The sequence below is a fragment of the Hemicordylus capensis genome, chromosome 6 (assembly GCF_027244095.1).
Source record: "Hemicordylus capensis ecotype Gifberg chromosome 6, rHemCap1.1.pri, whole genome shotgun sequence".
NCBI lineage: Eukaryota > Metazoa > Chordata > Lepidosauria > Squamata > Cordylidae > Hemicordylus > Hemicordylus capensis.
The window spans coordinates 170569846-170595313 of record NC_069662.1 but is presented as its reverse complement, the minus strand read 5'-3'; the positions used below and the strand labels follow the sequence as shown (position 1 = coordinate 170595313).

The window sequence follows — 25468 nt, the reverse complement described above, 5'->3', positions numbered from 1 at the left end:
CAGCGGCTCCTGCTAACCAAAACTTTAGAGGGTGGCATGAAAATAATATGGGGGTTTGAGGTCATGGACAAAGTTTCAGCCCAAATGAATGGAGCAGCAAATCCAGGTTTTGCAGACCTGCGTCTGGAGAAACGACTCCCATTTCTCAACAAGGTGGACTCTGCCAAACCCAAGTATCAGAGGCCGTTGTTGATTTGTTCTGTCTTTATTTTGTAAAATGTCAGAGACGTACAATAGGCTGGTTTTTGTTTTGTTTTAAAGATGTTTGGACACATATGTGGCTTCCTAGGCAGGAAAAGGACCAGGGCACTTTCCAGATTGGACCCTGCAATGGGGTCATGCCGGATCTTGGAAGGGTGCTTCCACACTTCCTGCGTTGTGTTACCGCAGTCCCTACGCTGACAGCAGGGAGCTTGTTTCGAATTTAATCACTGCAATGTAGTGCTATGGCATTGCATATCCGGCATAAGGAAGTTGCTGGTTTTTCGGGTTGTTAGTTTCCGCGAGACTGCTCCCCCTGCTGTTTACATTCCAAATGCAATTTGCCTGAACGGAGGCATTTTCCTGCTGTTAGGCAGCTAATCTGGAAAGCGGCCAGGACAATCCTGGGGGAAAGTCCTCCAATTTGTCATGGTTTAGAGCCTGCAAGAAAATAAACAGGTCCATTATTGTATCGTTCGGGGGAAATGGTGTGGGTGGGACGATCACACATTTAATAAGTGAAATAAGAAGAGGAAAAGTGGAGATTTTCATGGACCAAATTCTTAGGATCTCAAAAAGCAGACCGCATGGAAGAGACTACTCTGCATGGCTGGGGGTGGCAGAGGAACTAGATATATTTCACACACATGCACATTGCACGCGCGTGCACACACACACACACACACACACTTTTCTTTGACATTCATGAAGAAATGACTGGAGTTATTGGACATTTTAACAGACTGAGGCTGGGGTACAGAAGGTGAACATAAGAACAGCCCTGCTGGATCAGGCCCAAGGAGGCCCATCTAGTCCAGCATCCTGTTTCGCCCAACCCTCTCAGGAGCATACGATACAAGTGGGAAGGGCTTGGGGAGGGAGGGAGGGAGGGAGGGGGAGATGCCCCCCTTCCCCTCCATGCCCCGTCTGCTGCACAAGAAGCCTTCCACGCAGGGATGCTGAAGGCTCCTTGCAGACCGGCAGTCCTCCTTCCATCACCAGAGGACTGTGGAGGATGTCGGCCGCTCTTCCCTGGCAAAAGGGGGTCTCAGGTGTCCCGAGTTTTACCTTTCACATATTCACAGTTGTAATGGCTGAACTCCCCCTCTGAGCGGAGCTGGATCCAGGTTGTGTCTCCCTCCTCCTTGGAGCTCACAAAGGCGAACCTCTCGTAGGGCGGGATCAGGACCTCCTCCTCTTCCGGGAAGTAGGAGAACTGCTTGACGTAGACCCCGAGGCAGGTCGTGATGCGGAAGATGGTCTTCCTCCCAGCCTGCCCAAAAGACTGGGCCACCTCCTTCTTCAGGGTTGAGGAGGTGAATTGGCCGAAGCGGATGGCTTGAGCTAGCACAGCCCTGAAGGTGAACTTGTTGTTGACCCCACGGTACACCTGGTAGCATCTGGATTTGTTGGGGTTGGTGGGAAGCAGGACCTGAAGGGCTCTGGTGAGGAGGAAGTGGAAGGCCTTGAAGCGGAACTGGCTGAGGTACTCCTCTTTGCTGCGCCCGGCTGTCCGGATGGCCACGTTGAAATCCCTGTAGAGGCGCTCCCCCGTATACGCCACAATGGCGGTGGCATACTCGGGCTTCAGGCCTTTGGGCACTGAGGCAGAAGCCGCCTTCTCACGCCAGGCTGCTGCCGCCGCTTTCCAGGCCTGGGCATAAAGGTTGTTGCTGGCAAACTCCGCCTGCTGGAGCTGCCCCACCTTCTCCTCCATCTGGCTCTCGCAGCCCTTGTACTGGTCATCGAAAGAGCCAAGGGCCAAGTCCAGGGTGAACTTACTGCTAGATGAATTGTCGGTTGGGGGGCTGGGGGCACCGAAGACCTGCAGTGGAAGGAAAGGGGCGCGTGAGAAAGCGGCAGGGAGGCGGAGGGGGTGAAGGCTGGCCGGGGAGGGTCCGGGGTGCAGCAGGGAATCCCTGCCTGGCGCTCTGACCGGGGGAAAGGGAAGCATCCTCCTCGGGTGTGTCTGCAAAGAGCCTCCACCCTAACCCTGCTCCACGCCTGCCCAAACATTCTGCCTAGGAGCAGGGCCAGGGCTGGCTTCCAGGAAGGGGTTCTTCCTGGGGAACCACAACAACAACATTGCTTTGCCCTTCAAGAGAGATTTGGGAGGATCCTTGGAAGCTCTACCAGTCTCCTGCAAGACACAGAGGCAGCGACAAGAAGGGGCGTCTCGTCTGCAGCCACAAAACCTCTGAATGCTGATCTGAATGGTGGGTCCCCGTCCCCCCCGCATCAGTCAATTTCAGGGTTGGGGACGGTTTCCGCCAGTCTGCAGAGGGAGGGACAAACGAAGGGAAATTAAGAGATAGTGATGGAAGAAACTTCAAAGAATTTGTGGGCTGAGTGGCTTTACCCCAACCTTTCTGCTGTGGTGGTGTGGGTGGGACTTTATTTTCAAACAACAAGAACTTTATGCTGCAGCGGTGGGGGCTGCAGGAGAGCCTGAAGTGCTGGCCATTTTCCTGGTGCCTGGCCACCATCTCCTTTTCCTCCCCAGCTTTTTCACACCAAGGTGGGCCAATGTTACCCAGCACCCTGTTTTCAACCAGTGTCCAGCCAGAGGCCTCCGTCAACCCCCCCCCCCCCAAAAGCAGGCAGGGAGGAAGGCAACAGCCTCTCCCATTCTTGGCCTCCAGGAATGGGTATTTGGATATAGACTGGCCCTGACCATGGAGGCTTTGCTGAGCTAACACAAGCGGTGGTGGCAGAACCCACCCCAGGGAGCCAGGGCCCTGTGCCAGCCAGCACTCCTCTCATGCCCCTCAGAAAGGGCTGGGCCTCCCCAGGGCTTTCGCTCCTAGCGCCAAGGCCGCCTGCTTCTTCTGCCCACAACTGCTTCTTTCCCCAGCCTTGTAACTAGGAGCTGGGTGGGGCTCAAGCCCTCCCCTCCCCACCCTTTGCGTAGCTTCCCTACCAGGTGGTCTCCTCTGAATATCCCCATGAGGCATGATGACACCAGGGCCATTTGGAGAGGCAGCAACATCATTGCCTAGTCTGTAAAAAGAAAAGAAGGGAAACCTCAGCCGAATCCCGTCCCGTCTGAACTTTCATTAGAGGCGGACTGGGGCAGATTTCAGAGCACTCTGATGAAGTCTGGCAGAGCTGGAGGCGAGTGGCAGCAATGTACACTGAGTGGGCTCTTTGGAGGCAGCACCGAAGGAGGCTGGAGGTCCGTCCTGGAAAAGAGGCACCTCCTCATCCTGCAATGGGGATCCCGGCAGCCAGCCTCTTGCAACGTCCCTCTGGAGTTGCTTTCCATCCATGCAGAAGATCCCAGGTTCAGTCCCTGGCAGCATCTCCAGGCAGGGCCAAGAAATATCTGCCAGTGTAGACCAGACTGAGCTCGATGGGCCAAGGCTCCACCTGTGCAGCCTCAGGGGGGGAACTCCCGCTTGGCAGGCAGAGAGCCCCAGCTGCCGTCCCTGGCAGCATCTCCAGCAAGGGCAGGGAAAGGCTCCTGCCCAGGGGGGTGTCGCTATAATGGAGCAGGTGGGTTCAAAGAACCCGGGCCCCCCCAGCTCCACCCCTCCCTCTTTTCTTCCTTCTCTCCCTCACTCCGAGGGGCCGCCAGGGAGTGGGGCAAACACAGGCCCCCTCCCCCCTAGCTGTGCCCCGGTCCTGCCTGGAACTTTGCAGAGCTGCTGCCGGTCAGTATAGAGCGAGGTGGTCCAAGGCCCTGACAGCTTCCTGGGCGACGGCGTCCCTGTGTTAGTACAGCTGGTTCTGAAGAACCTAGACCACAGCATGACTGTAACGAAGACCTTACTGTTAAGCTTACATGGGGGAAAGTAAAGTAAAGATTGTGCCGTCTAGTTGGTGTCAACTCCTGGCAACCACAGAGTCATGTGGTTTTCGTGGTAGAATACAGGAATGGTTTGCCATGGCCTTCCTCCTGCACAGTATGAAATGATGCCTTTGCCATTGAGACTGAAGTGAGCATCCGTCTCCAGCACCTTCCTATATTGCTGCTGCCCAATATTGGTGGATGAAGTGCCGTCAAGTTGGTGTCGAACTAACAGCCTCTTGCTCCCTAGGCAAGCTGCTTCTCCATGTGGTGGTCGAGGGGCCTTATTAAATCAAAACATGCAAGAAAGTAAAAAGCTGTGATGCGTACCTGAGGGCTGTGGTGAGGGGAGCCTTGGAAGTCTCTCTGTGTCAGGGCTGGGAGAAAGCCTCTCTGCCTGATGGAATGCAGGAACTGATTCGCATATCAATCCCCCCCACTCCCTGCAGCAGCCAATTACATGCCAAAGGTAAAGTTAACCCTTTACTCTCCAAACTGGATTTGGCTGTTGCTCTTGGAATTCCAACATCCTTCCTTGAGGACATGTGTATTATTCTCCAGGGTTCATCATCTTCCCAAAACTTACTGAGGCTGCTCTCATGCGTAGCCTAACCCAGGTGAGGGATGCCTTCAGGGACGCCCAGCCAAGGTTAGGCTGCATGTGAGACTGGCCCGATCCTGGCAGGCCAGTGCCGCCTAGCCTGGCTTCTTAGCCCGACTGCAAGCCAAGGCTGTGTGCAATAATCTTAGAATATAAAACCCTGCTAGATTTATTTATTTATTTATTTGATTTAAATACCGCCCTTCCAAAAATGGCTCAGGGTGGTTTACATCAAAATAAAAACACTTAAAATCAAACTAAATCAATTAAACAATTAAAATCATTAACATTAAAACCATTTAAAAACATTTTTAAAAATTAAACCAAAAATCTGATTAAAAGCCTGGGTGAATAAATGTGTTTTCAGTGCCTTTTAAAAAGTTGCCAGAGATGGGGAGGCTCTTATTTCAACAGGGAGCGCAGTCTAGGGGCAGCAACAGAGAAGGCCCGTTCCCGAGTAGCTTCCAAGGTGGTTGGTGGCAGCTGCAGGCGAACCTCTCCAGATGATCTCAATGGGCAATGGGGCTCATGGTGAAGAAGACGTTTTCTTAAATACCCAGGGCCTAAGCTGTTTAGGGTTTTATAGGTAATGACCAGCACCTTGTATTTTGCCTGGAAACATATCGGCAGCCAGCGTAGTTCTTTCAACAGAGGAAAGAATGTGGGGTCTTGGATCTGGCCCAAGGCCTATCTAGTCCAGCATCTTGTTTCACACAGTGGCCCACCAAATGCCTCTGAGAAGCCCACCGGCAAGAGGTGAGAGCATGCCCCCTCTCCTGCTGCTGCTCCCCTGCAACTGGTATTTAGAGGCATTCTAAACTGTCCTGAAAATGACAGCATGGGATATTGTGGGAGTTAGGAGCAGCTAAAGATAATGTCCTACAGGAAGTAAACATCTACAAGAAAATGATCAGTTTCCGTAGGATCTATGAGGCAGAAAAAACTTTAATTTGGTACAATTTTATTCAGCAGACATTTTTTGAAAAGTACAAAAAGGCTGATAGAATCTTAACTAATCTTTTAGCCAATTTTGAACAACTTTCTGAAAACTCAGAGGACGTTTGGTTCCCTGTCACAGTTTTTATGACCACCGACTTCCATCCATAAGAATAAACTTAAACTAGGATCTCCAGCTAGGGCTGCGGAGTGACCCTGCCAGATATCCCGAGGAGCTGCTGCCAGTCAGTGTAGATCAGACTGGGCTAGTTGAACCAAAGGTCTGACTCAGGATAAGGCCATTTCTTACGTTTCTAACTTTTTCCTGCTGTTAGATTGTTGAATTGATAATTGTTATATGTTCTACAAGTAATAAATTATCAACTTTCAGATGCTTTACCTCCAGTAAGCGGCACTTTTGGGGTTAAAACCCTGCTTTATTGGGGTGGGGGGTTTCTATTAGAAAATTGTGTGGAACTAACCGCCCCTGTCTCTATGCCGTGATTATTCTAATTTGCACCAGGCACCTGGATAGATGGCTGCTGTAAAGTCAAGCCCATAACTAGGTGATGACACACTTGACATGACATCAAACTAATGTCCTGTCCAGTAACTGAGGCATCCAGTGTCCTGATAGGTCTTCTTTCTACATAGAGCCATCCAGTTACATTGGCAAGAGAAAGGACCGGGAAGTCTATGGAGGGCAATGAGCCAGGCGAGCTCTTCATCCTGTGCTTGTCCTTGTCCTTGGTCAGGATTCTTTTGCCAGTCCTCTGCGGTTGGCAGAAATAGTTCCTGGAATCATTTTGCAGGCTACTGTGATTTCATCCCTATCCCTGCTTTGTGCTTAATGTGAGCAGTTTACGTAGTCCTCATCCTCCTTGAGCGCTTTGCGGCTTCTTTAATATTGTTAATCCTGCTCTCCTATTGGACTCCCCTTTGCTGGGACTCTGTGATGCTGCCCTCAGTGGGTTCTCCTCTCATCTGTCTAAAACCTTCTTCTTCTTCAGTGTTTCCCGAAAAGGAAGCTCTGCCTTTGCTTTCCCTTGCTGTGTCATCCCCTGCTGTTCTCACTCCGTGTGATCTCCCTGAATGATATCATCACATCCTCCTATGACTCTCAGTACTACTTCTGTATTAATGATGCCTGACTCAACTTCTCCACACCAGAATTTTCTCCTTTTGTTCATCCCACGTCTCCAAGTGCTTCTCTGATGTTTCTGCTTGGATTCTTCATTTATTTGATTTATTTATTTATTTATTTAGCATATTTTATACCGCCCAAAACATAAGTTCTCTGGGCGGTTTACAAAACAATAAGAACAACCAATTAAAAAGATTAACATATTTCAACAATTAAAAAGTTTAAAAAGTTAAAACTATTAAAACATATCTAATTAAAAGCATCTGAAGCTCAGCACGTCCAAGACTCAACTTTTCCACTTCCCTCTTCATTCCCTCTTCTCCTCCACCAGCAGCATCCCGTCTGCCATATAGCGGATCAGGCATGTAGCCTTTGACTTTCTCTTGGACTTCCTTCTTTCCTTTTCCTCTATATCTGGCTCATAATCCTGTCACTTCTTTCTGCACAATACTATGGAAATATTCCTCTCTGCCCCCACCCACCAAAGCTCAGGTTTATGCCGCAGCCACCTCTTGTATCCTTCTCTTCTCTGGTCCCTCACCATTGTCCAGGATTCAGCTGCCAAGAAGAAAAATCTGCCTCTCTTGTGACAGCCTTCCTTAACTCCCTGCACTGCCCTCCTGTCTGCTTATGGAATATGCACAGTCGTCTCACCCCCTCCTCTCTCCACGCCTGAGTCCTGCCACATCACTGCCCGTGCCCTTCACTCACTCGTTGGTTCCACTGCCCTCAGCTTCCTGAAGGCCCCGCGTGCCCTCGGCTGGCTCTGCCCTTCTCCTTTGCGGCCGCTTTTACCTGGAAACTCCTCCCAGAAGGTCTCTGTGATGCACTCACCTCCCACACTTCCTTTGCAACCCTTCGTCCCTCATGGCACTGCAACTGAGCCCAAGTGAGTGAAGAGGGAGGAAGGGGCTGCATCTTACTTCTCTTCCAGTTGCTTCCTCGTTCCACTTTCCCCCCTCCCCACCTCTCTGGTCTCCCTTGCACCTGCTTTAGAGTGGGGCCAGGACTCGCTCGATATCAAGCACCATGCAGACAGGTGGCACTCTAGAGAGATCGGGCTGGAAGAGGTGCCAGTTCCTAGCAACACGCGGCCCGTCCCACTTGGACTTGCACAGCCCTGCTACCTGGGCAGGGCTGGCCGTGTGGAGTTCTGGGATCAGGACTGGGTAGCCTGGGTTTTCTACCTGAGCTAAAAGTGAGGGAGGAGGGCGGGTGTGCAGTAGTGTGGCAGCACGGACTGACAACAGCTCGTGCAACTCTAGAGGCCGAGGGAAGGAGCGCCCCAGCCTCTGGAATGGCAGCAATGCACCGCACGAGCAGCGCAGTGCCGTGTGGGCTCCCTAGAGGCTGGACACCCTTCCACTGGATGCGTCTCCCGGCATCCTTCCTCTCCACAGTGGTGGTTGGGTGGGAGCATGGCGACCTTAGCAGCAGGGCAAGCGACACTCATGTGGGGGAAGGCAGGACCAAGCCTGTCTCCTCCCTCCCGCCTCCCAAGCCCCATGGGCTGTGTGCATCACCCTATGGTGAGTCTAAGCCACGCAGCCGCCTCTCCCTGCTTGTTCTTCTGCTCTGCGGAAGCCTAAGAAGAGGGGAAGCCACCACTTACTCTGCACCCAAATGGCACCACGGCTGATATCGAGGGAGGAGTGTGGCCGTGTATATGGGGAGGAGAGCTGGCCTTGTGGCAGCCAGCATGACTTGTCATCCTTGCTAAGCAGGTTTGTGTTTGAATGGGAGACTTCATGTGTGATCACTGGGAGATATTCCCCTCAGGGGATGGGGCTGCTCTGGGAAGAGCCCCTGCCTGCTTTCATGCAGAAGGTTCTGAGTTCCCTCCCTGGAAGCAAGCTTCTCCAAGATAGGGCTGGGAGAGACTCCTGCCTGCATCCTTGGATGGAGAAGTTGCTGCCAGTCTGAGTAGACAATACTGAGCTAGATGGACCAAGGGTCTGAGACTTGGTAGAAGGCAACTTCCTGTGTGCAAACCCCTATGCAGGTTTCAGGACTTTATGCTTCATCTTCAGATCATTTCAGGGAACTGCCTTATGGAAGTGAGGGTGGGCAGGTGGTGCTGCACCCCAGTCACAGCACACACCCCTCCAAATGCTGAGTGAGAATGAAATACGTGTGAAGAGAGGGAGAAAGGTCCACCGCACTGGTGTGTGTGCTACACCTAGTGCAAAAGGTCCTGGGCACCCATCCTCCAGTCTCTTGCATCCATTCCTCCGCATCAGGAGAGAGAGAGAGCGCATGCCCTCCCCTCTTGCCTGGGGGCTTCTCGGGGGCATCTGGTGGGCCACTGTGTGGAACAGGATGCTGGACGAGATGGGCCTCCTTGGGCCAGATCCAGCGGGGCTGTTCTTGTGTCCCCTTAGATCCTTTAGTTGTCATTAGGCAATTTAGATACAGAGGACTTTCCAAACAGCAGGGGAGGCTGAGGGGCACTCCTGCCAGTGGCCAAATTGCAGCTGGTTTCAGGAAGGAGGAGGAGCTCCCACTTTCCCACAAGGAAAGGCTGTTTGAAATAAACCGGGAAGACGGGATTCAGATCCTGGTCCAAATTTCAGCCTAAATTAAGGGAGCAAGAAATCCAGTTCTTGTAGATTTTATTTGATTTTTATACCACCCTTCCAAAATGGCTCAGGGCGATTTACAATTAAAACAAACCATTAACATCAGTTAACAATTAAAACAAAAATTATAAAAACAGTAGAAAACAACAATTAACAATTAAAACATCATAAAACAGCAGTTAAACAGTAACAACAACTAAAAAACCCTGAAAACCAGGTTACAACATTAAAACCCATTACAACTATTTAAAAATCCTGGAAGGCCAGGTCAAACAGATTCTTAAAGGCTCTCCTGAAGGCCAGTAAAGAATTCAAATTGTGGATTTCTGCTGGGGTGGGGGGAGTGCATTTCACAGCCCAGGAGCAGCTACAGAGAAGATTTCGGTTTTGAAGGAGTAGCTCCTGTTTCCTGATGACATGGGCTGCTCAGCTGAATCCAAATATAAAAGGCCACTGATGCTTAGTTCTCTCTCTCTCTCTCTCTCTCTCTCTCTCTCTCTCTCTCTCTCTCTCTCTCTCTCTCAAATTGCCAGAAAGATAGAGTTGAATTATTATAAAAAATCATGTCTGGACATAGATGTGTTGCTTCCAAGGCACAGCGACCCCTCTGTGTATGCTGGAAACTGGTGTCCAGGAGAATCCTGAGGAAGAATCCTTCAGCTCCAGGTTTGGACTCTGCAACAAAAGATATAAGCTGGTTACTGTTTTGTTTGTGCAAAGCAATAACTAAAAAATCATGAGTAAAAGAGTTCAATTGTATCCCCCACCCCGAGTGGGGAGGTAGGCATCTGAAAAATGAGAATGCTGTGTTAATGGAACGGCTCCTGGGGTGACTGGCGAACACCCCTAATGGCATTCAGGCTTGTGTGGGGAACTTGGATGGAGGAGACATCCAGAATACATTTGTGCAAAGTTTTGGTCCCCGGGAAAAAGAATTGACAAAGAATGAGTTGAGAGTCACAAATACAGTTGGTTTATTGAAGGGTTTAGGGGTACAGTGGAAAAAGACAGATTAGGGGCAATGCAATATCATGAATAAACTTTGCAAGAGAACTTGCAAAGAGGCAATTTAGCTTGAGCTTCCAAATTAGGCTCACTAGGCTCACTCAAGGCTGGCGAGAGAGAAATTGATAGTTTGGAATTTTAGAAGAAGTGACGGGCGTAACTATAATTGGTCAAGGGGAGACAGTTGTCTCGGGGGGCCCTGCCTCGAGGCCCCCCCAGAGGCAAGTCACATGAGAGTGGAGCTGGGGCAGGGAGAGACAGAGAGGAGCAGGATTGGTTGGGATCGGGGGCATTGTGGCTGGCTGAGTTTTTAAAAGGGCAGCTGTTGAGGTTTGTGAGTTTACTGGAAAAGTTCTGTCCAGACTGCAATAGTGATTCATGGGTCAGATTCAGATGGCTCAGTAGGGGAGTCAGAGCTGGAGAGAACATAGCAGCTGAAGGGGGAGGGGGGATGCCTCCTTTGCCAGAGAGTTGCCTAACAGAAAGCAGGAAAGATGCACGGAAGGGAAAAGGAGAATCAATAGAAAAGGAGACAGACTTGAAGAGAAGCGGCCCCTGGAAGCTCCAGTATGCCCTGTGCGAGTGTGCAGGGCATACTGGAGAGACCCCTGAGCCGGGAGGATGCTTTTTAGTCTCCCAGTCAGGGGTTTCCTCGTGAGTAGCCATGGCATAGAGTCATGCCGCGGCTACTCATGATTTTAAAAACTGGGTTTGCAGAGCGCTCGCTCCGCAAACCTGGTTTAAGGGCAAGGGTTCTTTGGCGGGTTACCCACTTAGGAACCAACAGGCTCACAGCCGAGCCCGGTGATTCACACGATGGGCCGAAATCGGGCTAGCCTCCACTAGCCCGATCTCATCTGATCATCAGAATAGCCTCTAGAAATACTTTGCAAAGAAAGAAAGAGGGTAAGATAGGGACTAATACTGCTTTTGTAAAAGGGTATTAAGGTTGAAAGGCAACTGTGTTCATCTTTATTTTCTGTTTCTTTTTTAACCTACTTCCCTGTTACAAGAACATGGTTTCCACTGCACAATACCTATTTTTTGCACTGCATGAAAGATGTCTTGGTGCTGTTGGGCACCCCAACATTAGATCCAGAGGTACCGGCCCAGAAGTATATGGAATTCAGGCCTGTGTCTGATTTCATTTTATATTAAGAGTTCAATTAAATGCCTGAACTTGAGGTGAACATGATGCCCAGATCTCATGACTGCCTGGTTAATGATTTGTAAAGGCAGGGGTAATCTAGCATTGGTTATCAGTGTTTGTGGAACTCACAAGAGATACAATGGGTCAGGCTCAATTACCAGTCTCACACTGCTGAAATTAACTGGCCTTCCAGTAATCCCCTTACCTCACTGACAGGATGCTTCTGCCTTAGTCAAATGTGTTGATTAACTTGCCTCACACATGTACCCCCTTTTGATGTTACTTTAAATATTCTTTTGTTATAATTACACACTAGATAGAGGTACACAAGAAGTAATTTAATTGCTGCCTCACACAAATAGAACTAACTCTTTCACTAACTCCTGACTTTTAACATTCTTGGGACAAGGCAGGAGAAGATGTAGATTTGTTTTGGAGAATGACAATAGAACAATACTCTGCTAACAGGAGAGACCCTGTTTACCCTGGACTGACCAAATATCCTGAGCTAATTTTGATAATTAAAAGACAATAGACGCCTTTTGTGATCCAGAAGACTCAAATGAACATCAAAGGATGGAACCACTATAAGAAGGAGTCTCTGGACATGGCAGAGGGAAGTCTTGTGCCTACGGGCAGTCTTTTGCCTACAAGCAATCTTGTGCCCAGAAGCAAGGTCTGCTCATGAGTAATCCAAGAGTTTGCTGCCCAAGCTGTGGGGCTAGAGGCAGGAACTCTTTCCATGGGAGAAGGGACTGTCTGTTTGTGACTTCTGCTGCGCAGTAAGAAGTCAAGACTTCCCCAGCCATGGCACCTTCACTCTCTGCCTTGCTCTGAGCAAACTGTCTGCTTGACCACCAGAAGCCAGACCACCGCTCCCAAGTTGCTGTTCCCAGCCAAAAGCTCCTCTCCTTCAGCTGAAAGCTCCACCGTTCTCAAGCCTCTGATCTGGGTAATATGCCTCCCCACAAGCCTTGGATCCCTCTTCCCTCCTTCCTACTAATCACTGCTACCACCTTCCTAAGCCCCCCTTCCTCCTTCTTCTTTCTCTGCTTCTCTCTAAATGTTTTATTTAGGATTTGTTGGATTATTAGATATCTGTAATTACTGATTGCACACACATATGTTAGTTAGGCACATTACACTACACTTTGAATCGGAAACATGTTTTTAATGTGGATTATTTTATCCTGATGAGCAACTTTTTATAATAAAGCCCATTGAACTTTCTGAGTGTGTCTCTCTCTATCTCTGTTTGCACGCCCAGATCCTACATGGTTACCATCTCCAAGAACCAATTCAGTTTGTGTATGATGTGACTTTGCCTCTTTCCCTCTGAGCATGTACAGAGTGTGAAATCTGGTGTAGTTCACAACAGTGCACATTAGAATAAACCTTGGACAGTGCCAGTAGCTTACAGAAGTCTGAGGTGCCAGTGAGCAGATCAGTCTGGAAGTCCCACACTCCCGCCTGGAACTACTGTGCATATTTACATACCACTTTTCAACCAAAGTTCTCATTGGGGAAAATCCTAGCCCGATTTTTGTTATCGTAAGAACCACCGGGCTTGCAGCCAAGCCTGGTGGTTCTGGAGCGGCTAACCCACTCCGGTAGCCCGCCCCTTAGCCCGGGTTTGTGGAGTGAGCGCTCTGCAAACCCAGGCTATCTGCTTGTGAATAGCTGCAGCACGGCTCCGTGCCGCAGCTACTTGTGAGTAGACCCCCGGCTTGGGGGTCTCCCCAGTATGTCCTGCGTGCTCGCGCAGGGCATACTGGGGCTCCCGGGGGCCGCGTGGCCCCCGAGTTCCCCAGCCCCCGCCGGGTCTGTCTTGGAGCCGGCCAGGGCTCCCTGCCCGCTCGTGAGCGGGGAGAGCAGGCTTAGCCCACTCTTCCCACTCACGGCTAGGATCTGGGTCTCACTGATCGTGAGACCCGGTCCAAAGTGTTTTACACAGAAAAACAAACAAAAAGAGGGCTCTCAAAAACACAAGATAGCATCCCTCCTGTGGCTTGCTGGTGTCTGTGTTGGTGCTCCATGGGGGTCAGTTGCTCTCCCGTTGCTAAATATAAAGAGAATCACCACTTTCAAAGGTGCTTCTTTGCTCATTGAGCACCTGAAACCCCTGCTCATCATGAATCCCACCACCTGTTTGTGTGTGAGAAGCTGTGGCTTCTTAGCAGGCATGGAAATTAACTCGGTACCTCTTCATTTAGCTGCATCTCTCAGATCAGAGTCCTGAAACTGACCATAAGTCTTATACTTGATTTGGAAGGATTCGATAGAAGGTTTGGCTGGCATTCATATCTGTGGTACGATAAAAGTAAAGTGCATAAAGATTTTCTTAATCACTATGTAAGAAGGAGTCTAATGAGAGTGTGGGTAAAATACAAAAAATGGCTGGAATCTAAAACTCCATTATGGGTATCCCCGATTGAAGCTTTGGCACGTAAAGAGACAAATATGCAATCTGAATGGGGTACCTATAGGGATTTGTTATGTTTTCAAGAGAAGGGCTGTAAATTAAAAAACCGAATCGAAGTACAAAATTTGGTTAGTAACTGGTTTCAGTATCATCAGCTAAACGAAATTTACAAGAAGGATCTTAAAGTTGGATTTGAGGATCAAATGTCGAGATTTGAGAAGGAGTTGTGTGGAACTGATGAAAAATTAGTCTCTAAGATGGATAAGTTGTTGCTTTTGGAGGAGACAAGAGACGAAGTGGTTAAAACGACTATGATAAAATGCGCTCAAGATGTGGGTCACAATATAGAGATGGCAGCTTGGGAAAAATTATGGAAAACTGATTTAAAGTTCACTGTATGTTATACTTTAAAAGAAAATTATTATAAGATGATGTACAGGTGGTATTTGACACCGGAAAAAATTAGCATTAATGTATAAAAAAGTTTCAAACAAATGTTGGAAATGTGGACATTGTGAAGGAACTTTTTTTTCATATGTGGTGGTCTTGCAGGAAGGCAAAGGCCTTTTGGGATATGATATATAATGAGTTGAAGAAAATATTTAAAATGACATTTCCTAAGAGGCCAGAACCCTTCCTGCTGGGAATAACTCAAGGAGAGTTCTCCAGAAGAAATTTAACATTTTTTATGTATGCAACCATGGCAGCTAGAATAGTATATGCGCAGAAATGGAAAAACAATAAAATGCCCTCAAAAAAAGACTGGTTGATAAAAATTTTGGAATATGCGGAGATGGCAAAACTTACAGCACTTATAAGGGATGAAAACTTGGAATGTTTCAAAGAAGATTGGGAATCTCTCTTACTTTACTTAAAGAACTATTTTTCTAACATGGATCTTTCAGCAGGGTTTGAAATTTAGTAATAACAGCAGGTTGGGTTGGGTAAAATCGAGTTGCAATGTGGAGTATATATGTTTTGAATTACTATAGCAATGGTTTATATGTACAGATAACATGAACTGCGCAGACTGGTAAGTGGGAAGTCACTATTTACTTAATTAAATGTAATTGGATTGTTATGATATTGTAAAACCAATAAAATTTAAATTTTAGAAATTTTTTTAAAAAAATTAAAATTTTGACCAGAAGTCTCCAGGGTGGATCCCTAGTGAACCTTGTAATCAAGAAGTTTGAAATCTGGCACATTTGTTAGTTGACATGCACCCTCTGCTAACTAATGCTTTGTTCCTAGGCAAGTCTCTTGCCTGTTGCTGTAGTCTCTGGGAACTCCCCAGAGTTCCTTACTGAGCTGATTTTTGAGCTGATATTATGGTCAAGTTATCTGAAAGATGGGTGTCGGATGTTTGGACAGGGGGGCGCCATTTCAGTGCTTGCCCTGGGCGCTATTTTCCCTAGACACGCCTCTGGCTGCGGCGCGGCTGTGTGCCCCAGCAACAAACGAGTAGACCCCCACCGGGAGTAGACGCTCGCTGAGTAGACCCGAGTAGACCCATGAGTAGACCCCCGCCGGGAGGTTGCAAGCGGGGGTCTCTCCAGGATGCCCCACACACTCGCGCGGGGCATCCTGGAACTTCCAGGGGCCAGGCGGTCTCTGATCCCCACAGCCCCCTGCGGCTCCATGACGGAGCCGGCAGTCGTGTGGGAGGCCGATCCAGGGGGTCGTCTGCAGGGAGAGTGGACTCAGCCTGCTCTACCTGCAAGCCCCATTCAGGCGGGTCTCACCGATCGCGAGACTCGCCTCATAGTATCCTTGGACTTCCAAAAAGGCTTCGACCATGTTTCTCACCAAAGGCCTATTTCACTGTGTGAAACAACATGCCGGACTTGATAGGCCTTGGGCCTGATCCAGCAGAGCTGTTCTTATGAGCCAAAAAAAGAAGGGCTTAACTCTGGTCTTAAAAGGGCAGGTTGTTGTTTGCGTGGGTTTAATTGTCTTAATAATGTGCTGTTTCAAAAAGTACTTCCTTTTGTCAGTGCTCAATGTTTTGCCAGTTCTAGTGTTGTGAGAGAGGGAGGTGAGTAATTTTAGAAACCTCAGTCAGGCCTTCCCTTCACTGCCTCTTTTCTAAACTAAGATGAAGTCCCCCTCCCCCGCAATGGGTATATTCTGCTGTCTTAGACAGAGTCAGACCATCGGTCCATCTAGCTCAGTACTGTCCACACTGACTGGCAGCAGCTCTCCAAGGTTTCAGGCAGGAGTCTCTCTCCCAGCCCTACCTGCAAGTTTCTCACCCCTGGCTTTTAGTTCGCATCTCCTCTGGAATGGAGGGTGTGCATTCATACCCACATTTGCCCTGAAATCCCTGTGAGCTATTGGGGAGCACGTCACACACAGGTTTTTCATTGCACACTAGAGTGTAGTAGCCCAATCTATACCCAGGGTCAAAAAAACCCCCCACTTTTTGAATCAGTCATTTTGGGCAACTTCAAATTCACAGTAAAGCCTCACAGAAAACCCACGGCCAAGCCTGCTGTCTGGCAAAGCTCCTGGAGACGCTGCCAGGGACTGAACCTTGGACTTTCTGCGTGCAAGCCATGGAGGTTCCGCCTCGATCGCAAACATATTTCTATTCAAGTCTGTTGATAGGAAAGTGCCTTAGACAGGGTCAGGCCACAGTCTGGCGAGCCCCGGACAGTCTCCTCTGCCTGGAAGTGGCTCCAGGGTTTCAAAGGACGGTCTTCTTCCATCTCTGCAATCTTGCACTGGGGGGCGGGTGTCGGGGATTGAGCCTGGGACCTTCTGCATGGAAAGCAGCAGCGGCTCTGCTACTATTGTGCTACAACTTACTTGCAGGGGAGTCACAGCAGCAGGAGGGAGGGCCGGCCCCTTTCAACTCCTGCCCGTGGCTTCGAGCAGCATCTGGGGGGCCACTGTGGGAAACAGGAGGCTAGACTAGACTGATCCAGCAGGGCTATTTTTAGGTTCTTAACCTTTCATCAAAAAGTCCTCGACAAGGAATCAGAAAAAGGGGCTTTCACTTTCTGCTCCTCAGTAAAAGCGAAACTTGACCTGGATGGGGAGAGTTCAGCTATAAAAGGAGTTCCCGATTCCGCCTGCTAAGAGGGACCAAGTCAGAGGCTGCCTCACGCAGAAAGAAGGAGGCGGGAGACATACGGATTTCCTCCACCTGAGATAACCAGCAGGTAGCTAACATTTCTTTCCCTTCATTGCTGCCTGTAATAAAAACCCAAGAAAGAATGATATTGATTTGCTAGCACCATCAGTGGGTGCTGTACTTTACAGCGCAAGAGGATTACAGACTCTGCCCCAAGGAGCCTGCAGTCTGAAAATGACACAGGAGAGACATTAGAGGGGAGGGAAGAAGGATGCAGGTGAGGGTAGTTGTAGGAAGAGAAAGGGTTGGACCAAATGTGCCATGGGGACAGTAGTGGCCTTTGGTGAGGGAGCTGGAGGTCACGGCATCAGTCAGGTGTTGAGGTTGCAGGTACGAGGGACAGAGGAAGGTGGGTCATTTGGAGGAGTAGCAAAGGTCAGAGGCAGGGAGGTGTCCAGATATGAGGACAAGGCAGAAGACCACAGAATGCCAGTCAGTCTGGATCCAAAGTGGAGGAGAGATTTTCCCTTCCTGCCTGGCCTGTGGAGTTCTTTTAAAAAAGACTCTCAAGACATTCAGCTAAGCTTTTAACTCTGGATCAGCAAATTGTGACTTTGCTTTAAACTGTTTGTAATGTTTTCATTGTTGTTTTAGCTTCTTATGTTACTTCTGTTGCAAACTGCCCAGAGAGGTGAGTTTGAGGCATTATACAAATCTACAAAATAAAATGAAAGCATCTGACTGGCCACTGTGGGAAGCAAGATGTGGACCAAATGGGGAGGAGAGCTGGTCTGGTGTTAGCAAGGGTCTGCCCTGGTTGTATATGAAGGGGAGACTAGAAGTGTGAGCACTGGGAGATATTCCCCTCAGGGGATGGAGCCACTCTGGGAAGAGCAGAAGGTTCCGAGTCCCTTCCCTGGCAGCAGCATCTCCAAGAGAGGGCTGAGAGAGACTCCTGCCTGCAGCCTTGGAGAAGCCGCTGCCAGTGCAGACAATACTGAGCTAGATAGACCAATAGGTCTGACTCAGAATATGGCAGCTTCCTATGTTCCAATGCTTATTTGAGAGGAGAGCCAGTCTTACGGTAGCAAGCATGAATTGTCCCTTTAGTTAAGCAAGGTCCGCCCTGGTTGCATGAGAAAGGGAGACTAGAAGTCTATTCCCCTCAGGGGATGGAGCTGCTCTGGGAAGAAGAGCACCTGCATGCTTGCATGAAGAAGGTCCCAGATTCCCCCTCTGGCAACATCTCCAAGAGAGTGCTGAGAGAGACTCTTGCCTATAACCTTGGAAAAGCCGATGCAGTCTGGGTAGACAGCCCTGAGCTGGATGGACCAAGGGTGTGACTCAGTATATGGCAGCTTCCTATGTCCCCTTTGGGCTGATCTGGAAACAGGGTCCTTTTTTGGCCCAGTGGGCTGAACTGATGAGATGGATGAGGAGCCAGAAGGACACCCACCCACTTGCGAAGCACTGGCACACCGAGCTTGCTGAAACCAAGTAGTTTATTTCTAGCAGTTGCTATTCTGCACAAGAAATAAAAGAGATAAGGACGTGTTAATCCAAACAACACGAGAACACAAACAGGGTGATATGCGTTCAAAGTTTAGTAGGATACAAAACCTTGTTGCATTTAGAATGCAGAATGCGGCAGAATGTGGCAGAATTCAGAATGTGGCAGCCAGGCTGGTCTCTGGGTCATCTAGGAGAGACCATGTTACTCCTGTATTGAAGGAGTTACACTGGCTGCCGATATGTTTCCGGGCAAAAGTCAAGGTCTTGGTTATAACCTATAAAGCCCTAAACAGCTTGGGCCCTGGGTATTTAAGAGAACATCTTCTTTGTTATGAACCCCACGGCCCATTGAGATCATCAGGAGAGGTCTGTCTGCATTTGCCAATGGCTTGTCTGGTGGCTACTCAGGGACTGGCCTTCTCCGTTGCTGCCCCGTGGCTTTGGAATGCGCTCCCTGGTGAAATAAGAGCCTCCCCATCTCTGACAATTTTTAAAAAGTCTTTAAAGACACATCTGTTCACCCAGGTTTTTAACTGATACTGTTTTGATTGTTTTTAACAGGCTTGTGCATTTCGATTCAGGTACAAAATGTTTTATGCCCGAAAATGGCAATTTCGGGGTTTTTGTAACCAAAACAAAATCAAGAATTAAAAAACAGAGATGTTTGTTTCCAAATCGAAATGACTGTGTTTCGGACAGAATGCTTTGTTCTTCGGAAAAGCATTGCAATTGAAATTGACTTCTCTGATTCTCTCCACTCCCGCTGAGGCACTGAGTGATTAGCAGAAGATGATACGCAAAAAGCGTTGAGCATGAATGGTTTAGTTCAGTATGTGTTGTATTCAGTGTGATTGAAATGCAAACTGACCTTGCAAAGGGATTTGGAAGACGGCATTTTGAGACAGAAATATTCAAATATCTTTGGGAGCTCAATGCAATTCCACAGCTCTTGCTAAAAGCAAGAGATCACTTTCAATGTGGCTAGGTTTTGCTACATTGTTTGTATTATACGCTCTAGTCTTATGTAAGTTTTCCCCCTGTTGTACTGTCTGATCTATGATCGTAGTAAAATTTATCTATCTATCTATCTTGCTAAAAGCCATGGTATAAATTGTGCAGAGACGCTTTTCGAGAAGCTGGTTAAGAAAGTTCTGAAATTACACAGGTTACACAGGTTTTTCTTTCCAAAGGTTTAGAAAGAATCTCTTGACTTGTTCAGGGGTCTTTTGAAGAGCTATTTTGTTTTTCTTCTGATTTTTATGAGTTATAGTGGTGTCTAAGTTTTGTTGCCCAAGTTGAGCAGTCTAATGTAATTTAGGCCACAATGTAATTGGGTGGGACATGATGTCTAAGCCAGTGGTTCACAACTTTTGCCATTGCAGGGACAGGTCATCCACATGGGACTACATGAGACAAAAGGAGGGGGTGAGGGATACCCCTGTCGATCTATTGACATCCCCAGGAATCTTAGTTGCTTCTCTCTTTCTTGTAACCGTGATCCATGGTTTTGCACTTTCTTAAACGCAGTGATGATAAATCTCAACCATTCTGAACAGTAGGCGGATTTGTTTGGGCTACGGCTCACTCTACTTCAGTCAAATGAACATTTGAAGCTGTTCCATAGTACCAAGGCAGTTCATTGGTCTATCTTGCTATCTCAAGTGACCTGTGATCACTGTTCCATGGGGAGGGAGGGATTTTATTGAAAGATTGCTTGAATCCACAAATGGGTTGTGCTGCTGTGCTAGTGCCACAGGGACAGGCTCACACCCGCTGCAGAATTCTCAAATAACTGTGCCAAAAAATTAAGTGTCATTATTGTTTATCATTTTCTTCACTCTTGTGGCAGCGGCGATGAGGTAGGAGGAGGCGGTGGACAGTGGCCCCATGAGGGAGTCCAGTGGTGGGGGTGGGCAAAAATGGCAGGGATGGATGGAGCCCAGCGGGGAGAGAAAGCGTTGCTGAGGGATGGGGAGGGAAAGCTGTTAAGGGCAGGAGGAGAACGGGGACCTCCGGAACAAGGGTAACGGACTCTCTCTCACCAGGATTGCTCCATTCATTCCCTCCCTCTCTCTTTCTCTCAAGCCAAGCCTCCTGCTGCATCCTTTCCATCTTTCTTTCCCCTTCTCCCTTCTTTTCCAAAATTATGAGAAGAGCTTCTCATATTTTTTCATATTAATTTAAATCAATCTTGGCCTGCCAGAACATCAAAAGTTAAATATTGATTACATTCATTTTTAATTCATTTCACTTTAATTTGGTTGATTGCATGAACATTTGAGGTGAATATTTGTGAATTGCCTAACCAATTTCAACCAAATTAGGTACAGTTGTAGTGAGTGACACAGAAGGACACCTCAGTGGTGTAGTTTGTGATGATATCACCCACCCTGATTCAAGATGGCGGAACCATACTCTTTTGAGGTGCAAGTGAGCTAACTTGTGAACCGCTTAACCAATTTGAACCAAATTTGCAACAGCTGTAGGGACACATAGGGACACCTCAATGGCAAAGTTTGTGACAATGTCATACACTCCAATTCAAGATGGTGGACACATAAACTTTGGAGGTGCAAGTGCACTAATTTGTGGACAGTCTAACCAATTTGAACCAAACTTGCTACAACTGAATGGACACATAGGGATGCCCAATGGTGTAGTTTGTGATGATGTCACCCAACCCGATCCAAGATGGCAGACGCATAAGCATTTGAGGCACAAGTGTACTCACTCAAGGACTGTCTAACTGAGCCAGCGTGGTGTAGTGGTTAGAGTGCTGGACTAGGACCGGGGAGACCCAAGTTCAAATCCCCATTCAGCCATGAAAACTAGCTGGGTGACTGAGCCAGTCACGTCTCTCTCAGCCTAACCTACTTCACAGGGTTGTTGTGAAAGAGAAACTCAAGTATGTAGTACACCGCTCTGGGCTCCTTGGAGGAAGAGCGGGATATAAATGTAAAAATAATAATAATAATAATTAGAACCAGATTTGGAACAGCTGTAGTTAGTGACACACAGGGACACCTCAGTGGTGCTGTTTGTAATTATGACATACACCTCAATCCAAGATGGCAGACAAATGAACATTTGAAGTGCAAGAGATCTAACTTCTGGACAGGGGCATAGCTAGCCCGCTGGCGGCCCGTGTGTGGCCACGGCGGGTGCCTGAATAGCCCCGCCACCTGTGTCTGACATCAGACGCAGGGGATCGCCATGCCCCCGCGTCTGACGTCAGACACGGGGGGTGGGCGTGGTCTGGCTCCTGAATGGAGCCTCGAGGCTCCGTTCGGGAGAAGCAGCTTAACTGCTGAAGGGGCCATGTGGCCCCTTCGGCAGTTAAACAAAGGCTGGTGCTGCGTTCACAGTGCAGCCCAGGAGCGGGAAGAGCCGCTTCTGGTCTGCGTTGCGAACGCAGCACCAGTCTTAGCTCCTGAAGGGGCCGCGCGGCCCCCGCTCAGGAGCTAGTTAGGCTGGCGCTGCATTCGCAGCACCAGCCAGGAGTGAGCCGGTCCTGGCTGGCGTTCCTGAAGGGGCCGCTTGGCCCCTGCTCGGGAGCTAAACTACCACCCCCGCGTCTGACGTCAGAAGCAGGGGGCGTGTCAGGGCCGCGAATGGCGGCTCCTGATTGGGTACGGCTCGGGTTCTTTGAACCCGTTCGCCCAATTATAGCTACGCTCCTGCTTGTGGACCTCAGTTTGCACCATATTTAGTCCAGTTGTTGAAACAGTGAAAGGAAGGTAGGCTGACTAGTTCTTACTAGAACAACTGTAAACAATCTGATTAATCTGAGGCCCCCATGTGTGCCAACAACCACCCAGCCCAAAAGCAAATGGTCAAAGGGATGATTTGTAACAATTTTAAAGAAGATTTTTTTATTATTTCTTCCATAGGGAACAATGAGGATTAGATTCTTTGATGTCACATATATTCTACATAATGAATCCCTTTGTAGAATCTATGTGACATCAAAAAATCCAGCACATGTGGCTTCTCAGGTGTTGGATTTTCTGATGGCCAGTTGCTTTCCCCCAGTTCAATATAGGAAAGTCACCACTTTATAAGGCACCTCTTTGCTCAGTTAGGCTAGCTGAAGCACAGACTTCTTCAAGCAAGGAGAAGTTTCATTGCTCTTCTGAGAATTATATGGACAGTTTGCCGATCAGAAAAGTATTTTGAAGTGAGGAAGACACATGTTCCTGAACATGTTGTGACAGTTATTTCTTTTGCAAACAAAGGGGAAAACCCATCAACATTCTAATTACTATATTTTTACAAACTCATTTCTGCAGTCAGTATAGAAAATGCACAGCTAGATGGACAAAGGGTCAGACTCCATATGTTTATGTACTCTAGCATCCTCATTTCAACAACCACCAGCCAGTCAGATACATCTAGAAGTTTGCAGATTGGGGCAGGAAGGCAAGAGTCTGCTCCCCACTGTTGCTCCTAACATATTCAGAGCCTCCATGGTCAGGGGCAGTCAAGGAAGTCAATCCTTGACGACCCCCTACCACAGTTGCCAAATGCTGTTAGTGAACAGATGCAGCATTCAGACCCACAAAACCTAAAGACAGTTCTAAATAAACATATATGTGGGTATTTTACTATCTATAACATTTATATTCTGCCCTTCCTCCAAGGAGTTCAGGGCTCCTTGAACACCCCCCTCCCCATTTTATGATGATCCCCATCCCCATTTATTCTGACAACAATCCTGTGAGGCAGGTTAGGATGAGAGAGAGAGAGAGAGTGAGTATCTGGTCTAAGGTTACCCAGTGAGCTTCATGGCTGAGCAGGAAGAGGGACCTGACCCCAGACATTCCAAATCCTAACCCAGCACTCTAACCACTGCATCACACTGCCTCTCAAGTGTTGGTTTGCTTACCTTGGAGTAAGTCCAACTGAGTACAATGGGGCTTACTTCTGAGTAGACATGAATAGGATGCTCATGATACAATGGGAAAGGAAAACCCTGCAGTATCAAAGCTGGGCTGCTCACCTCTTTTTCTTTCCTTAAAGAGATTTCAGATTCCCTCCCCACCGCCGCAAAAACCCCCACACACCCCAAGTGTAACGAATTACACCCTCATATCTCCTCCCTCAATGGGCGTCTCTCCACTCCAGGCAGAGGCAACTGGGTTTTCTCTCTCCCGTGCTGAGCCCCCACCCCAACCCCCACCTCTCACAGTCCCCAGCCCCAAGCAGGGGCAGCCCACCATGAGCTCCTCACCTCCTTGCTCACACACACACACCCCCCCACGCCCTGCATAGCAGCACCTCCCTACCCAGCGGGGCCAGCCATGGTCAAGCCAGCAAGGGGAAGCCAAGGAAATACAGAAAGGATGAAACAACTCACAGGGGTGCCACCAAGGGGGCTTGCTTTGAGGGAGGGGAGGGATGGAAGGAAAGAACCTTGCGTGTTGTCGGAGGACTGCTGGGAGCAGAGCTCAGCCTCCACTTTGTGCAGGCGCTGCTAGGGACAGAGGGAGGCTGCTGTGTGCAGGCGCCTGGTGCAGGCTACTCTCCACGCCCGCAGCGGCGGCACCTCCTCCCCGCCTTCCTGCCTTTGCTCCACCACCTCTGCGCCTATCTCGTGGCCCGCACCGCTGCCGCCGCCTCTCACGGCAGCCACAGGTGCCCCTCGAGTGACTGAGTGCGCCCCTGGCCGGTTTTGGCCCCTGAGCCGGCCCTGTTGGGGACTCCTCAGAGGCTGTGGGCCTGGAGACATTTGTCTCCCTTTGTCTTATCGATGGCATGCCCCGGTGTGTCTCCCTTCCCCTGTACGCCTGTGTGGCCCCTCTGATGGACTCCTTCAGATGAGACATGACTTGGCCATGTGGAGCTGTCAATGGCGGGCAGGGGGACTCTTTAGAGGTGGCTGCACTGAGTTATTTTAAGTGGGCTTTTTAATTTTGTTTTAATATTGCCTAACCATCGTATGTATGTTTTGCTTTGATGTTTTATTTTGATTGGATCTGATGTTTGTACGTGCATTTGTTGCATAATCTGCCACCTTAGCTTGGTGTTGGGAAAAGCAAAGCATACATTTAAATATCTTTCTATTTCTGTCTCTATCTCTTTCACTGAGGTCATTCACACAATCAAAAACTGTGTTCCACCTGGTTGAGGGCTGTGTGTGCTCCCAATTTCTGGTTGTATGGAAGCAAAGTAGGAGGAAAACCTGAGTGGAAGTGATTGTGTGGAAGCAAGGGAGGAGGAAAACCTGGGTAGCTTTTCCTCCTACCTTTCTTCCACACAATCACATCTACCCAGGTTTTCCTCTTACCCTGCTTCCTCACAACCAAAAACTGGGAGCACACACAGATCCCAAACCTGGGTGGAACACAGTTCTTGATTGACTAATCATTGGCTTTTCATACAGACAAATGAAGCATGCAACAGTATAACAGTATAAGTCAGCCCAGGTGTGTTTTAAAAAAATAACCATACTTTCCTCTGGTGTGTGGATTGGAAGACTGTTTCCTACAACGTGACATGTCTGAAATGCCACAAAAGAGAGTTCCTTTTGCTTTCATCATTTCAAAAGTTCAGGATGGTTTGATTGTTTTGCTTCTTTCTTTATTGCTCTTTCTGGAAGATCTAACACCAAGATGCTAGCTATTTTTTCTTCCCTACAGCTAACATAGCAGATCACCTTTCCTTTCAGGTATTCTTTTAAAATTATTGTTTTCCTCATTGCATTATCTAATGTCTTGCTTCTCAGTTTTTTGTCACCCCATGGTGGTGTCAAGAGGAATGGTTGATTTAGGTTTGCTAAGGAACTTACTTGGGACAAAATGGGCCTTTGCAAAAAGAGAAAGGTTGCCTTTGAATCATCATGGAACCAGACTGCTATAACCCAACATCCAAAAAAGTCATAGAATGGCTTTTTCAAGGGTTTTGTTCGTAAGACAGAGCAGCTTTGAACCTCCCTGGTGGGTGAAAGCCAGCCAGAGCTTCTGAACATGATCTAGTTGGGAGTGACTGGTCCCTGAGAGAGATGATGCCAATGCTTCAGGTTCTCAGAGTGGGGAGAGGGCAGACTCTGG

The 25468-nt window shown here is 48.5% G+C and overlaps 1 protein-coding gene across 1 annotated transcript; it reads right to left on the bottom strand.

Moving 5' to 3' along the window:
• Nucleotides 1-248: 248 nt before the first annotated feature.
• On the bottom strand, nucleotides 249-4379 carry LOC128331402 (erythroblast NAD(P)(+)--arginine ADP-ribosyltransferase-like). Its single transcript, XM_053264754.1, has 4 exons — nucleotides 4322-4379; nucleotides 3122-3201; nucleotides 1270-2026; nucleotides 249-642 (listed from the first exon to the last, which is right to left on the bottom strand). Exons 2-4 carry the CDS (start codon nucleotides 3191-3193, stop codon nucleotides 629-631), a joined length of 843 nt encoding a protein of 280 aa, XP_053120729.1. The 5' UTR covers nucleotides 3194-3201; nucleotides 4322-4379; the 3' UTR covers nucleotides 249-628.
• Nucleotides 4380-25468: the final 21089 nt, after the last annotated feature.

Bases quoted from the DNA above. Each gene is read 5' to 3' on its own strand.
- LOC128331402 (XM_053264754.1), bottom strand. From the start codon at position 3,193: ATGATGTTGCTGCCTCTCCAAATGGCCCTGGTGTCATCATGCCTCATG. The intron at 2,027-3,121 runs GTAGGGAAGCTA...CTTCCACTGCAG, and splicing joins TATTCAGAGGAGACCACCTG to GTCTTCGGTGCCCCCAGCCC.